Source organism: Phoenix dactylifera, chromosome 2 (assembly GCF_051530095.1).
Source record: "Phoenix dactylifera cultivar Ajwa chromosome 2, Ajwa_hap1_PhDact_Kaust_v1.1, whole genome shotgun sequence".
Lineage (NCBI taxonomy): Eukaryota > Viridiplantae > Streptophyta > Magnoliopsida > Arecales > Arecaceae > Phoenix > Phoenix dactylifera.
Genome location: NC_143191.1, coordinates 13,386,152 through 13,402,219, shown reverse-complemented (window position 1 = coordinate 13,402,219; position 16,068 = coordinate 13,386,152). Strand labels below are relative to the sequence as shown.

Genomic DNA, 16,068 nt, shown 5'->3' with positions numbered 1-16,068 from the left:
TTGTTATTTGATGGCGAGGATTGGTTGAAAAAATATACCCCGATGACAATGACAACAACAACTAGCAGGTGTAATCAAGCAGAGCCTTATCAGACTTTTGATCAAGTTTGGCATGAAATCAATTTCAAATTTTAAAATTAAGTTGAATCTTGGATTGTTTATTATTCAATCAGATCTAATTTCAATTTAATTTTTAACAAAACTCGAGCTTATTTCAAGTGGTTTGGTACTCTTTATCAAGTTGGAATCAATTCAAGCTTCAGCTGAGCTTAGTTCAAACTTGATTCAAGCTTAGGTTTTGTTCAAGCAATCACTGAATAATTTTTGATGATGATTATTTTCGGTTTGAAGAACACTCAACAACTGTTACAAGGACCCACAGAAATTATAGAAACGCATTTAGCAACATTATACATATTATGAGTTTGGTTCGCAATTGCTGGGTATAAATATTCTAGAGATGTGAATGATATTGATTAATTTTGAACTTTGTGAACATTTAACTCTACCATATGGTCATGTCATGAATTAAGATCTAGCTACCAACACAAATAAGGAGGTTTTAACTCCAGATTTATTACGCGCAGCACAATGGCCTTTATTAGGATGTTGTACTGCCCAACAAGAATGAAATGTTGATAGGTATTGTATAACGAACATTTCAGCACAGCAAATGTAAGCAATGACCACAATCAATATGTGGAAAATCAAAGCTTCATAGTGAGAACTACTGTAAAACTTGCGTTTTCACCAACCAGTACTCTGTAAGCTGACACTGCCCTTCATAAGAATAGTGAGAGACATTCGTGCAGGCACCACTCACGCACCAAAAGATATCCTGAAGAAAGCACGTCTCAGCTTCTTGACTTCTTTCGTGCAAGATTTCTGTGTTACATCATCACTTGACTCAAAAGGAGCATTCACGACTACTATAAGAGATGCCTCGTAGACAACTGAGTTGGAATTGGCTCTATAGAAACATCCATCACTTTGGAACTTGACATGGAATGCTGCGAGTTCTCGTTCACACCCAACCATTGCTTCAAAAGTTGAAACACTCTCTTGTCTTTCAACAACTCTCTATGGGCACTTTTAACTGCAACTCTTGCTACTGCTGCAAATCCATCAGCCTAATCAAAAAGAAAAATGAAAAGAAATTAAATATCAAAAAACCAGTATAAGGGAAAAGTACAGCAAAGAGATCAAGTGTCCAACAATAAGGATCAAGAATGATTTACAAGAAGGATTTTAAATACTAGTATTGAATCTTGAACCAATTTTTCATTAGAACAATATTGTATCCGGTATAGTACCAATACCGACGATATGTACCAATACTGATGGATTTTAAAAAAAAAATAAAGAGCTACAGGATTGCACCAGTATGGACTAGTATGGCTGGATTGTATCAATCCACAGGGTTTCAGCTTCTACAAGTGCCAGTTTCAAGCCGGAACGGTATGGCATCGGTCGTACCATCCAATTCTGGCAGTTTCTGAAACCATGTTTACAACCCTCTTAAAAGCCAATTTTCACACCATCAAGATTCAAAAATACTGATGCATGATGCTGCAGAATATGAAGAAACTAAAAAAAAGAAAATAACAGCTTTTGCAATGTTTCTAAAGTTTCTCCATTTTGGACCAAGAATGAGATGCCTTCCTAGGATGGATTACTGTTATATATGATTTTTAACCATCCAATATGCGGTATCTCATAGAATATCCTTGAGTTTGGCCAATTTTCTGCAAACCTGAAGTGAATCCTTTCAAGAGACAAGAAAGCTTTGAAACCACTATTGTTGGATCATATGATTTCATATGCATGAATTCCTTGAGGAATCAATTAGAGTTGAAAAGCTAATCAAAACTTTGCTTGGCCAATGAAGGACCAAGGTGACCAAGATAGTTTTTAGCTGGGACAGATTCAGTGAGGAGAAGGGCTTGTTTATGTCAAATTAAACCTAACTTGTCACTCCATCATGCAATGCCCATGTTTGCACTTTTCACAAGTAACAAGACATTATTGACTATGCTCCAGAATTTAGAAGCCAGTCGGTGATGATTGAAACTTTCAGACAATGACTTAATGCAAGCAAGCACAAAAAGTATGGTTTTTTTAAGAATTCAGGTTTGGCTTGAGTCTTGCAGTGGTTTAAGAAAGAAAAACAACATGCTGAACATTTCAATAACTCATCTAATTTGGAGTGAAGCTACTTGCTATCCAAGAGCAAGAAGAATGAAATTGCAGGAATCACACCTTAGGAAGACTAAAAATGTATGAGCAGGAGTGGAGAACTAGATATTACAAGTATCTCAATACTGGTCGAAAAACAGGAGCTGGTTACAGGTGTGGCTAACTACAGGTGATGGCCTTTAGTCGGATCAGAAATGGCTTTTGGTATCAGTCTGACCCAAAATGCACCACTCAATATTTAATGTACTGCTACAGTCACCAGTACTGGAACCTTACTGGTACAATATGGTACTGTACCAAACATGGTATGCCTGTTGGTGCTGGTACAGAATAACTGAGATGTCATACCACGTTTAGTTATGGCACACTACCAAGTTGCATATGGAACCATGTGGCTGGTTCGATCTGGCATGCAATGTTACTTCAATTTATGGTTATAGTTTAAATATGACTAAGCCCAAATTTCTTTCATCAATGAGAACAACTATTTTCTCATACTTTGAAAAGTTTCCATCTTCTTTTGATGCATTACCCAATTTTCCTATTTAAAATTTACCTTAGCTGATTCAGCAGGAACAGTCCCATCTCCATCCACATAAGTATATTGAGGCTGAGAACCAACCATCAAGAATTCAGATATCTCTACAATCAATGATTGGAACAACATTAATATGCACAAATTATAAAGAGATGATGTATCAGATACCATGGTGTGGCATATTTCTGACAAGTCAGTAATAGGTGATGTTTCAGATCCATAGCTGCAACAAACAAGTAGAAGCATGTTAAGATTCTTACTTTAGCTAATTCCTATAAAATATTATCTGAAAATGCAATTTCACATAGTCTGCACAAGGCTTACGACTAATGATTATTATAATGAAAAATAAGCATCACTTCTATAAAAGCAAGCATGACAGACTGGCAACCTATAAGAACAGACAGATCACTTCTGAACATGCAAGAACATACAAAAAAAAGTCTGCCAGAAAGAGTTTATGGAGTTTGGTTTGTAAGTTAATAGGATATTATTCCCTATAAGGAAATGCACTGTTCAAAAAAAGGAGTGCAATAATAGTCTTTTAATTCCCTAAACTGTCATGGTGGGCATTAGGCTCAACATTTTGCATTTTTATGCAATAGGTGAAGAAGAGGAAATAAATTTTTGAAGGATAGTTGAGAGATTTAGTATCAATTTTTTATGTTGCATAATATTAATAGTTGATAGGAGTTGAAAGGGGGAAAGGTTGGAACTGTGAAGATATAATTACGTGTCAGTCATCTCAAGTCAATTATATATGGGTTACTGGAAACAACAGACCAAGTAATTATTTAAAGAGAAATATGTAGGTGATTATCATTGTAGGAACTGGAGGGAACATTATTGTGAACATAGATCACATAGCGGAGAATAATCTCCTTAGTAGAATTGGAAAAAGAATGGAATGAAACCCACAAAAGCTGTTTACTCAAATTCTCAGCAATCAATATTTTGAACATGACCATTTCAGATGGCTGTTTACCTCCTCCCATACACGAGGAACACATCAATATAAATACTGGCTGTTCTAGCATTAGCAACCATTTTCTGAAATCAGTATATTTTCACAGTAATGTTATAGACTTTTGTATTTATACATCAACAACAGAATAAGAGAAATATAAGATATCCATTATACGCTTATACTGCAGTATACACAAAGTAACCGTGTTCTTACATTCACCAATCATAAAGTCTCACACTAATTCCCTTTGAAGAGTTTCATAGATACATAAGGTTGTGTTAGTGTTCCAATCCCAGAGGACTGGACTTTGATAAGCTGTGTTAAATATAGCCAAGATGGTATACAATGTATGTTGGCTGGGGGAGAGATGCAAAAAAAGTTCCACCAGAGGGTTGGGAACTACTTGCACTAGTAGAGTTACAAGTTGCAGCTACCAAAATTATACTAGGGATTGTGGTGACTAAAGTGATGCATAAGCAACCTCACCTACATTCATGAAATTGGAAATATAAATATGCATTTTGCAAACTATTTCTTTACATAATAATAAATAAGACAATTGATTGTTTTGGATCAAATCTTTGGACTTACCTTCCACTCCAATCAACCAATACTTTATAAATGCAAAGAATAGCCTTGAAGTATTTAAAGAGATGAAGACTGTCCCAATAAAATTTAGTGCATTCTATCAGAAGATCATAAGCTTGTATTATTGTTACATTTTATGCTTTCCTGGCAATGTGCATATTTATTTTGTCATCAAAGATAATCATTTCTCTCCCGTAATCAAGTCTTGTATTTGTTTTTTTGTTATATCATCAGCTGCAGTCAACTGCTGTTGGTATGATTCATGAATATAATTATGCAGTCACAGGTTTAGTAGATTTGTTAGATACAAACTAAGAATAAGGGCATCATGTGATAGTGCCTTGACGACCTGGCATGACCTTTGCTTAGTACGTACTGTACCACGTTGTGCAAATGCTTGGCTTGCAAAAGAATGGCTGCATACTAAGCACTGACATGCAGCCAATACTGTGGCAATGCCACATGCTGTAAGGGACTGGTACTCCTACCATGTCATATTTATCATGCCAACTGACAGTCCGTTTACAGATAGTCTTTATTTCTTTCATTTATAGTATATAAGTTGACAAACTATTACAGCACAAGATGTTTGAAGAGAGCATTATTGGAGCAGCTTTACACTCAGCCGCACCAAAACCTGAAAACAGACCTCACTCTGAAAAAAAAAGTTCAGAAATAAGGAACACTAATGACAAAAATGAAGAAAAAGATGGTCTCCCTTCTGAGGATAAGTTCATAGACTTAGTTTGTAATTTCATTTGTTTCACACATGGTCTGAAGAAGAGAAGCACTAACCTTAAAGTTTAGCCAGCTTTGACTTCTAAAAATTTACAGAAACTGAATAGACATTTTCTTCTGCAATCATAACCTATAAGGGAATTACATCAACCATGAAAAAAAACAGAAAAAGAAAAAAAAAAACTAAAGTACAGATACCTGTTTCCATTAAGTACCAAAGGTAGTAACATATTCTGAAATTCCTGTTTACAGAAAGTAGGGATTTGTTGACTTTTGATAGGCATGAGTGGTAGGAGAGTTGACGCATAAAGCTTCCAATGTTTACCACATGTAAGAATTTTCTAATGGGTTTGCTGCCTGCTTGAAGAAAGGCAGTTCACATGGTTCAAAACGGTATTAATATAATAAATTTTCATTATTCATATTACTCCTACTATATTACAATGCTACTATTGGTCCTTATAAACAAAACTAAACATGACAAATATGGCAGTCAACAAGCCTAGCTGAGTGTTATGCACAGGTGTCCATACGCTAACCCTGGATTTTTTTACAAGCCAAGGCCTCAGTCAGCTCAATATGCATTGTCAATTCTAGCCTTTGCAAACCGGCAATATTTTGATAGCCCAAAGAAATCGAGTTAAAAGAAACATACTAAAGGCCCATGCTAAGCAACAGAATAGCAAAGGTAGAAACAATTATCATGCTTAGTTGGGTTGTTATGGGATTAATACAGGCTTATATAGTTCCAGGAGAGGTCACTCAGCAATCAAACCACGAGACAGGCCTAAATTATGAAACTAAAAGGTAAGCCCAACCTGTTAGATGCCAAGTTGAGAGCCACAATAGAATAGACCTGAGGATACAAACTAAGCGATATGCTGATATACTTTCTTTTTTTTTTGAGGAAAGATAAATTGCAATTAGATAAGGTCATGAAATGGCTGCAAAAATTAAAGAATCTCAAGAAATCCAAACATGATCCTTTAATTAATAAAATGAAATAGGGAATGGCCTTCAGAAACTTGGAAGAAAAATTAGAGTCATATGAGCATTTCCTTAAGGCTAGAGTACAAAAAATTAGTTAAAATTACATACCAGACATCATACGGAGTGTCAAATGATGTCCCATATATGTTATAGAAGCCAACGCTGCTTGGTAATTGAGCATTGTCAAGAATTTGGCGAGTATCGGCAGCCCACTTGAAGATTGAAAAATTGAATGGTAGAGCAATAGACTTCCCATTATACGTCAGCTACAATGAGAAGTCAAAGAATGAAATAGATAAGCATGGGTAAACTAAGGATTTAATTTTATGCAATTTATATATATCACACATATATATGTCACTATCCAATTCTAAAAAGCTCAACTCCAAATGAATCAGTTACAACTTTGACATCCTCCATGATTGGTACCCAAGTAACATCCAAATTTCGAAAAAATGTATCAAATTCAGATGAGTTTTGTAAGAAGACATTTACTCGAGGTTATTCCAAAGTTTTATACACCTTTTAAGCAAATCAAACACAATTTTCCTTACTTACCAATGCACCGGTAAAGTCGTGAGAAGTTTAATGATTCATTATAATAGAAATGTAAGAAAAAGAGAGTTTTTAAGATTGCATTCACATAAACATGGAAAGCTAGTATGAACTGAGAAAGAAAAAAATATTCAGGTACAAAGTGATTGTTCGTCTATTTGGAAGGATCAGTTTACACTTGGGGTTATGTTAAGATGGAGGTTTTTTCTGCATGGAGCTTGCTAATATAATTTGAAGTATTTTAATATCTGTATAAACAATGGTGTAGTGTGCACCATGGTGCTCTGGTACGTGTCCATTATAGTCATTCTTACATTGAGTCAGTTATAATAATAGTGGGATGCCGGAGCAATGATACAATCCTTTTAAAGCATAAAGAGAGCGTAAGTAGTGTGGTGGCTCGGTCCACTGGACCAGCCCCATCATTGAGTCAACCCAAGTCTCCACCCAAACAATAAAAAAAGGAAAATAAAAGCCGGACACGTGCCGCCGGACTCGCACGGCACCCTAGGAAGTCCTCTATAGGAACATCTTCCCAGCCCTCCATGACCCTCTACCACTGAGAGTTCTCCTCCTTTCTCCCTCTTTCTTCCTCTTTCTTGCTCCGAGCTCGTCGTTCCCTAGCACCGCACCCGTAAGAAATTCAAGATGCAAACGCTGCTGGAGGCGAGGTAAAGCCTCGGTCTTCCATCCCTTTGCTTCATCTCCTTTCCACAGTCCTAAAACACCACCGCTGGCTAAGAGATTCACTAAAAATTGACCATGAAAGGATTCGATGTTCATATCCCCAGTTTTTGTTGAGTTTTTTCTTTTTTCACCACCGACGCCGCCGCTTCTTGATGCTGGACCCCTGGATGGACTCCTCGGCCTCCCTATGAGCCTCCATAACAAAGAAAATCTCCATATCCCCTATTTTATCCAGCTTTTTTCGTTGATTTCCCGCCATCCAGTTACCACTGCTGACTGTCCACCGCCTCCAGCAGCCGACCATGCCCCCTGGCACAGTCCCCAGCGATCCCAGCTTCTCTTCCTCTTTTAGAAGAGGAGAAGACTCTCTCTCTCTTCTTCTCTCTTCTTTCTTTCTCTCTATAAGAAGACCCATGGATCAAAGAAGACCCATGGATCCCAATACAGAGTCCTACCTCCTTATCCTATGGACCCAAGTTGACCCTACAAAAGGCTTTGAACTACCTTGGTGCCCGGGCAACTTGTCGAACCGATCATCCCGACCGTTGTTGAGTCTGTAAAACCCACTATTGATGATCCTTGTCGAATAAACTTGGCCTTGATCGAGTCACTGCTTCATGATTCACTGATCGAATTATTTAAGATCTAACTCACCCAGAGTTGTCACACGCCTGGCCAACCATCCACTTTTCTGGTTATTTTTATCCTATTAAAGTCATCGATTAGAAATTAATTTTGCTGTTAATGCTTTAAATAGCTTTAGCCGATTTGCCTAGTGAGTTTTGAAGACTCAAAGCGAAAGAGATAAGTAGATCTTTGCTCCTTAATAATTTTGAAACTATTATGTTTTTCATACATGTGGTTTGCCAATGATAATATCATGTTTTTTTGAAATAAAAGATCAACATAAGTATTATGAAAATTATGCTTTGTTATGAAAAGTGATTCCATAAATATTTTTAATGAAAACAACATGCTTATGAAGCACAAATCTTACCATGCCATTTAGTATTCTTTCATCTATTTATGTGTACATTTTAAGAAAAAGTATAAATATTTTTAAAGCTCCAACGCTTTAAACTATGATATGGCTATATAGCAAAAAGAATAATTTAAGAATTGATTTGCAATACAAACTTGGAACCACATTTGTGAAATATTGATGATTTAAGCATGCATGATATGCTTTAAACTTGCTTTATCATATTGTACTATGAATGCCACATTTGGAAATAATTGTTATTTTCTTTAATGATGAATTGTTCATATAAAAACTTATGCTTGATCCAATAAGGAGGTATAAGTTTTACTTACTGAGCTGTGTAGCCCACATCTCTCTTTATTATTTTTTTCTCTTTCTAGATAAATAGGGTTACTAGAAATGAAGAATGGTCTACGCTTGGAGTTCGTGCTAGCAAGCTTGGCAATTTTGTAACAAAATTTTAGTTCTTTAATAGACTATGAATTTATAATTGATGAATTTTTAAATTTTGAGATTATAGATTTTGATATTTAAATTTAGATTTAGCCACTCTGAACTAACATTTATTCAATTATTTAATGGATGATGGATTTGAACTTTTTATTTTATTTGAGATTATAATTGTTGGCTTCGTGTTATCATGGGATGTACCCCTTAGTAGCATGGTCATATTATGTCCCCATTTTGAGGCATGACAAGCATATCTTGTCAAGAAGCAATTCCATGGAGGAAACTACTAAATGAGCAAACTTCTGACTAAATTGGTTTGCCAACTCTATTAGACTGCACGAGTATTTAAGAGTTGGACCATATTTTGAATCATGGATCAGAATAAAGTGTGCCACAATATTCCAACAAGCGACTACCATTGTACATCATAATATGCACAATACAATTTAGCATGATATGGTTTCATATTATCCCGTGTCATATTAGTCATGTAGTCAGTCATGTGCTAGAGCTCAACTCCAAGAAAAAGATATGTATTGGTTTGGGCACGATCTATTGTGCCGGTACCGAACACCATGTCGATTGTCCAGCGGTACGAGTCAGTACAGACTCGCGCCATGCCGGGCCGGGCCGAACCTGTACTGACGCAGCAGAGGAGGTAGGGAAGAGAGTGAATGGGAGAGAGTGAATGGAAGAGAGAGAAGGAGAAGAGAGGGAGAGAGACCGGTGGAGGGTGGCAGAGGGTCAACGAAGGCTGGCGTCGGCCAAGAGGAGGCTGCCGCCGGTCCCTATTTCGTTCGAACAGAGGTCTGGCCGCTAAAAAATTTTACAATTTTTAAGTGAAGTCCATAAATCGTTTGCCAACTTTACTTAAATATCGCAAAATTTTAAAAAATATATTAAAAAAAATTAAGTGAAATTGGCAATGAGTTTGCCGACTTCAACTTAAAATCTGCAAAAATAAAACAGGCTCCCTCCGGGTTTCTATTTCGAACGAAACAAGAGACTAGAGGTGGAACTCCACCTCCGCGTCTCCCTGGCCTCCGCCTGCCGGCCCCTGGCCAGTCTCTCTTTCTTCCTCTCTCTCTCACTCCCTCCCTCCCCTACTCTCTCTCTCTCTTTCTCTTTGTCCTTCTCCTTCAATCCTCCGGCGACAGCATCTCGGTTTGATTGCTGGAACCGTCCCAGTCCGTCGCCGATATAGCTCGGGATGCCCCGAACCGGGAGGTTCGGGATGGTTCCGCCGACCATGGGTTTGGGTCAGTGCATGGCAAACAGAATGGGTCAAAACCAAGGTCTGCTGAACCGACCAGTTCAGCTTGTACCGTACCAACACCGGCCTCCACCGGTACGGTATAACCATGAAATTCAGTTCAAACCTTAAAGGGGTCGAAACCGAATGGTTCTTTGCCTTGTACCGGTGGGAACCGCACCGGTTCGCACCGATACTCGTGGGAAAGAAGAAGAGGAAGAGGAAGAAAGAAGAGCAAGGAAGAGGAAGAAGAAGCCTACTTGTCGCATCGGGCCTCGGGCCGACCTCCTCCCTCAGGCCGACGAGGATCACCTATCTTGCTCGCGGTTCCGACCCCTTCTTTGCTCGTGGGAGAAGGAGAAAAGAGAGGAGAAGAAAGGAGGAGAGAAGGGAAAAAAGGAGAGGAAGAGAGTTCAAAAAGAAGGAAGAAGGGAGGGGGGGAAAAAAGCCGTCCTCGCGCCCGCGCGCGATTCCACATGCAGGGAACAGCGCCCGCATGCGGTTCCCCATGCGGGGCAGCAATCCCACATGGCACCGCGCACGAGCACGAGCCCATGTGGCCCCGCGTGGGCATTTAATGCCACTCGGGTTTTTTTTTTCGGTTGGCCGGTTCGGTACCGGTTCCGAACCGGTACCGGCCCCCACCAATACATCAGTTTGATCGGTTCCACGGACCTTGGTCAAAACATAATATAGATTGGCATATGCAATACATAACTCCTATAGCATGTTTATATATAGCCAACATGATATTGATTGTACATGCCACCTCTTAAATCATCATTATTTTGATGTAATAGCCCGACTAAACTAGACTAGAGGCATATCAAATTGCAATGTAAGAATAATGCATGAATACGTAACTTTAGTTGTAAGTCATGTTTTAACTTGAATATGAAATATCATCGAGCAAAAAACCACTGTTTCGGTTAAAGATAAAGGAGGACTAAAGATCATCCAACTAGCAAACACTCCATATAATCTGATGCACTATAATGTATATGGCCATGTATCATCTCAAGTATCTTCGTCCTTGCAATATTCACCAACAATACTCAACATGATCAAATATATGTAAATTGATTTTTTCCAATTGATAAAACGTTACATGTATTTTGCTTGCTTATTCTTTCTCTCAGTTTTCAACAGCACTCCCTCCATAGTTAGTTACATTAACAAAGAAATTCAATTAAGTTGGACCTCATTAATAGAAGTGGATAGGAATAGCTAGCTGTATGCTAATGATAATGTAGCAGAGTCACATTCCATTGGTTAAATATCTAGGAATAGCTCAAAGGATGCTCGAAATTGATGATCACATGAACTAGTCCAATGCAGGTCCTACTAAACACTATCCCTTTCGGTAACAAAATGATAGCTTATATAATTAACTTAGTTGCTAATCAATTACACATAATATAGCTTATTTAAGTTCTGTCTCTTGTTAAGTTCTTGGAGTTTTAACTTGTTCTGCAGAAGACATTGTTCAACATTTAATCTTTGTTTTAGACTTATGAGACGGCAAACAACTGACTAGAAACAATAAGCAAACTGAAACTAGTCATATATATCTGCATCAAATGGTCTAGAAAGGCTTTTTTATATAAGCCAGACAATGCATACCTCATTATCCCTTAGAGCTTCTTCAAACAAAGAGATGCACTGTGTTGAATCATAGACATCCAACTCGACTGCTTCATTGTCTTCAGATGGTTTTCTCCAGACTTGAATCACAGGCTGCTGCTTCCAGTTGAAGTCTGGGTTTGGCAGCATTTCGTAGATAGATGGGCATTCAATCAACTGCAAAGTTCATCAAATGGTTTCATTTGACATTGTCTTACTTCACAGAAGTGATACATATCTTCAACAAATTAGTTTTGGCATTGTGCATGGTATATTTCTCTGCACAATTTGTTTAAGTTAGCTCTCTCTGTCAGATGTCATGATTTAAACATGAAAAGTTATTCCTCCAACAAATTTGTTTAAGCATTATTTTCCTCATGTATGTTTCTAGTGGAAAACATGAAAGCTCTTTCTTTTAGTTATGATCATGTTAGGTTTCTCTCCAACTTAATGATATACAATGGGCCAAAGAAGATGTTTTTACGCTTTTAGGACAGATATGCAGCTGGCATCTTTGAAAAACGTAGCAAAACTCTTGAGAAGATATCCAGTAACTGTATCAGAACTTAAGCAAGCAGATTTAAATAGAAATAAACACTATTTGTGTGCATGCACATGCCGACATGCATGCAAATAGACATGAATATATTATGTATATAAATTGGGTGATGGAGTGGAAACTCATCATGATCTTAAAACAAAAACAAAAACTAAAGGAAAGATCAGCATTATGCAGCTGCAGCTTGATTTTCCTTCAAAATTGATGCATTATCATGTTTTTTCTTTTTTTGCACGTATAGTTCTATACTACCTTAGGTTCACAATGAAATAAACTTACAAGTTAGGGAATTGCCAGCAATGTTGCATGGACACCAACACACGAATCGGATTTGGACACATGTCCAAGTGTCTGGCTCAGCAACACGAGAAATAAAAGAGATATGGAGACACATAGAAAATTTTTTTTAACTAAAATATATAATTGAAGTATTTTATAAAAGGAAATATTAAGATATTATTTGTTAAGATCTTCCAAAATGCATGTTCCTCATCCAAACTTCCTAGTTAACTTAAAAATTTTAGGAAAATGACAATTTGTAAAATTATTTTACTATGTATATTCTTAACCAACTCTAAAAAGAGCAAAATAGTATAGCAGGTCAAACTAATTGTTGGGAGGGATCAGCTCTCCACCGATTCTAAAAACTAAAATTAATAAATTTTTATAAGTATCCAAGCATCTGATGTATATCAGACGAGGTTATGCATCCAACATGGATTTTAGGAAGTGGGCACGAGAGTCCAGGTAACGCAGATTACCAGTTGATGCATCGTCCATCTAGAAACAAAGAAGAAGCTTTCAAAACCATAAACAAATTGCAGACCAGTTAAAAGGGAGTCATTGATGCATCCAGGAGCACCTGTTAAAAAGCAGCCCCAAATTAAGAATCAATTACAAATTTATCTAGGTAAATTCAACTTTGGAATAAAATTTACATAATCCACAAGACATTAAGAACCCTAATTAAATGTATAAAATGAAATAGAGGAGAGAAAGTTTTCGATCTAAATAGGTACCTTGAAAGGGGCATGCTATACAAATCCACTTGTTTACATACTTTGCGAACACCTGACAAATTATAAAACAGTTCATACCTTCATTCCACTTGTATAAGTATTGCATAGTCCTTATTGTATACAACCATAACCATGACCAACTAAATGACGGTGATTTTTATACGACAAAGGTAAAAATGGAAAAATACGCACATCATTGTATAATGATATGAAGCACCGAAGAAGCAATCCACCCATAGAATGTGATATTATATTCACTTTTTTCCCTCCAGAAGCCTTATAAGCACTTTCCAATTTTACTCTCAGGTCATCCAATGCTTTATCAATTCTGTCGACAACACATACCATTTGATTATAAAAACATTCCACACTTTTCACTCATTAGCTTGGGGAATCAACAAACATATAGAATTATAGATTGTCTCGCATATTGTTGAAAATAATTTACTAGCTTCAACAAGCACAGATTGAACAATAACCAATATCCTACCTATTGCTTTGGCGAAAGTCATAACCATAGCCAAACAGGGTGGTTCCTTTCTCATATCCACATTCAACAAGCATATCGATCATATCATGGAAATGATACACTTCAGTCAGATGCAAGCATTTAGCCCACTGCAATATCACAATAGAAAAAAGAATAGTTTCAAGCATCTAGTAACATAAGGATGATATATATGATATATCAATCAAGTTGGATGAAGATAGGAACAGCAGGCAATACAAATTAGACAAATGAGGTAATCGCTCACAATAACCTCCAATTTCCAAATTTCCTAGGCTTGTGATGTGCAGTCTTGCAACAATCAAACTTGATTGTCTTTTTTTATTTTTGGTTAAAACAATCAATTTTGATTGTCAAATCCAACTTACCCATGATGGATCTAAAATGTCGATTGCATGTAGGCCGTAGTCATCTTCAGGAACTACAAGTTCATAATCCGGGTCGAGCGACTCTACATATCCTGCCAAACCAAACCACCTACTAATTTGATCACAAAAATACTTCAGTTCAACTCCAAAAAGGATTTTTTTTTTTTTTACATACTTCTTTTTCAGGGAAGTAGAAAAGCAGAAAAATAAATATAACGATCATGCCTGTCCCCACCCCTTTTTGGGGTCTACTTTTAATTCTCATTAGCCAATAGAAGAATCCTAGAAGATTCTTCTTTTTCAGCACAAAAAAAAAAAACTCTATTTTTTTTTTAATCGTCAAACTTGAGCTACAGTGGCTACTTTTCCTCTTCAATCAATCCATTCACAGAACCAAAACAGGTCCTAAAATTCCAACCCTATCAGCGAGTTTGAGAGAGAGATAGAGAGAGAGAGAGAGAGAAGGGGGAGGGAGGGAAAGAGGGGGTGGACTCGCTGATACCAGTCTCCGGATTATATATGGACCAGGCATACTTCTTGAACTCGAGATTGGCCAGAAGAATCCGGACCCAGACACAGATCTTCCGACCGGTCTTCTTGTTCCTCGCATTCAGGACCGATCCCCCGATGCCGGACACCAGCAGCACCGGCTCCAGCTCCTTCCCTGCCGCCGCCGCCCGCCGCCTCCCGCGCCCGAGGCACGGCAGCCGGAGCCCGCACTCTCCGAACATCGGTGGGAGAAATCTCCGAGAAGATAGCGTCCGAGAGAAAATTCTCTCGCGAGGGAGGAGAGCGAGAAGGACGAGAAGGGCATCCGTCCCGAGGGTTTAAAAAAGGCCGCCTCAGCTGTCGGTCCTTTCGCACTGTCCACCTCGCAGTCAAGGAGAGCGCTCTCTAGAGCGGGAGGGTAGGCGCGGAAGCGCAGTAAGATACCGCGGCCGCGGTAAGCGATATCAACCGTCGGATGGGTATAAGAGTTGGAGGATATCGGAGACGGCTGTCCGGGATATGATATCCTGATGGGGACGAGTTACGAGCGCCTAATTAATTAGAGCCGGGCCCTACGGGATAGCGTGGGCCGACTTCTCCCGAGCCGCGGGACACGTGGGGAGATCCGTTGCCGTCAGCCGAAAAGGCATGTGCGAGGGATATGCCGCTCGTTGGAAGCGTGTGAACGAGTCCAGAATCCGGACAGAGACGCGACTGTGATATTGTTTGGATAATTTGGCTTTTGCTTGTTGGCTTTTATTTTTGTTTGGTTATTTTAATCATGGGTCTCCTTTCATTTGATTAGATGGATGATATTGTTTGTGTTGATATGTTTCTAGAGGGGAGTGTAGATGGTTCCAATAATTTGGCTTTTAGGCATTGGTTTTTATTTAATTTGATCTTTATTTGGTTAGGTGGTTGTCCTTGTTCATATTGATACCTTTAGAAGGGAAATACAGATGATACATATAATTTGGCTTTTGCTTGTTTGTTTTTATATAGTATGGTGACACGTCGCCAGAAAAAGTAGAACATGATGCACTAATATGGTAAGTTAATATTTCCACCTAATGGAAGTGTCATATTGTGGTATTAACTCCAATATAAAATCTAATGATTTTAAACACCTAAGCCAGTATAGTATCCATATATAATAAATTTCAATACGATATGTGAATATCAAGAATTATGTTGCATATGCTACAATCTTAATAAGCACATATGTATATTAATCTTGAATTATTTTTCAGAGTTCTATATGTTCTTTTGGCCTCTTCTATTATTTGTTATATGTATCTAAAATAGAGGTTCGGTTTATTTGCATGAATATCTGTATTAGTGATACGGATATCAATGTGGTCAGCTTTCATTAAAGTTTATTATTTGAATGCGATAAAAATTTAGCTATTGAGACCTTCTATTTATTATAATTTGTTATATTATCATACTATATTTCAAAAATAGTTGAAATAAAAAGAAAAAAAATTCATATCCTGCATATTGCATAAGATCAATTTTAATGGCACCGATATTAATTACAAGAGTTGCAGAGTTCTTCG

General features: G+C 37.7%; 1 protein-coding gene across 4 annotated transcripts; it reads right to left on the bottom strand.

Annotated features, from left to right (window-relative positions):
- Positions 1-556: 556 nt before the first annotated feature.
- Positions 557-14,960, bottom strand: LCAT3 (lecithin:cholesterol acyltransferase 3). 4 transcript variants are annotated; one of them, XM_008804139.6, is made up of 11 exons: positions 14,523-14,960; positions 14,021-14,112; positions 13,635-13,762; positions 13,337-13,472; positions 13,145-13,196; positions 12,887-12,987; positions 11,567-11,743; positions 6,126-6,283; positions 2,903-2,957; positions 2,753-2,806; positions 557-1,130 (listed from the first exon to the last, which is right to left on the bottom strand). In XM_008804139.6, the coding sequence occupies exons 1-11, from the start codon at positions 14,749-14,751 to the stop codon at positions 930-932; spliced, it is 1,383 nt and encodes a 460-aa protein (XP_008802361.1). In that variant the 5' UTR covers positions 14,752-14,960; the 3' UTR covers positions 557-929. The 4 variants fall into 4 exon arrangements, 3 of the variants coding, with proteins under 3 accessions (XP_008802361.1, XP_088571513.1, XP_088571514.1); XM_088715387.2 differs by lacking the exon at positions 14,021-14,112; XR_015975112.1 differs by lacking the exons at positions 557-1,130; positions 2,753-2,806 and adding an exon at positions 5,085-5,157 and having other exon boundaries at positions 2,913-2,957.
- Positions 14,961-16,068: the final 1,108 nt, after the last annotated feature.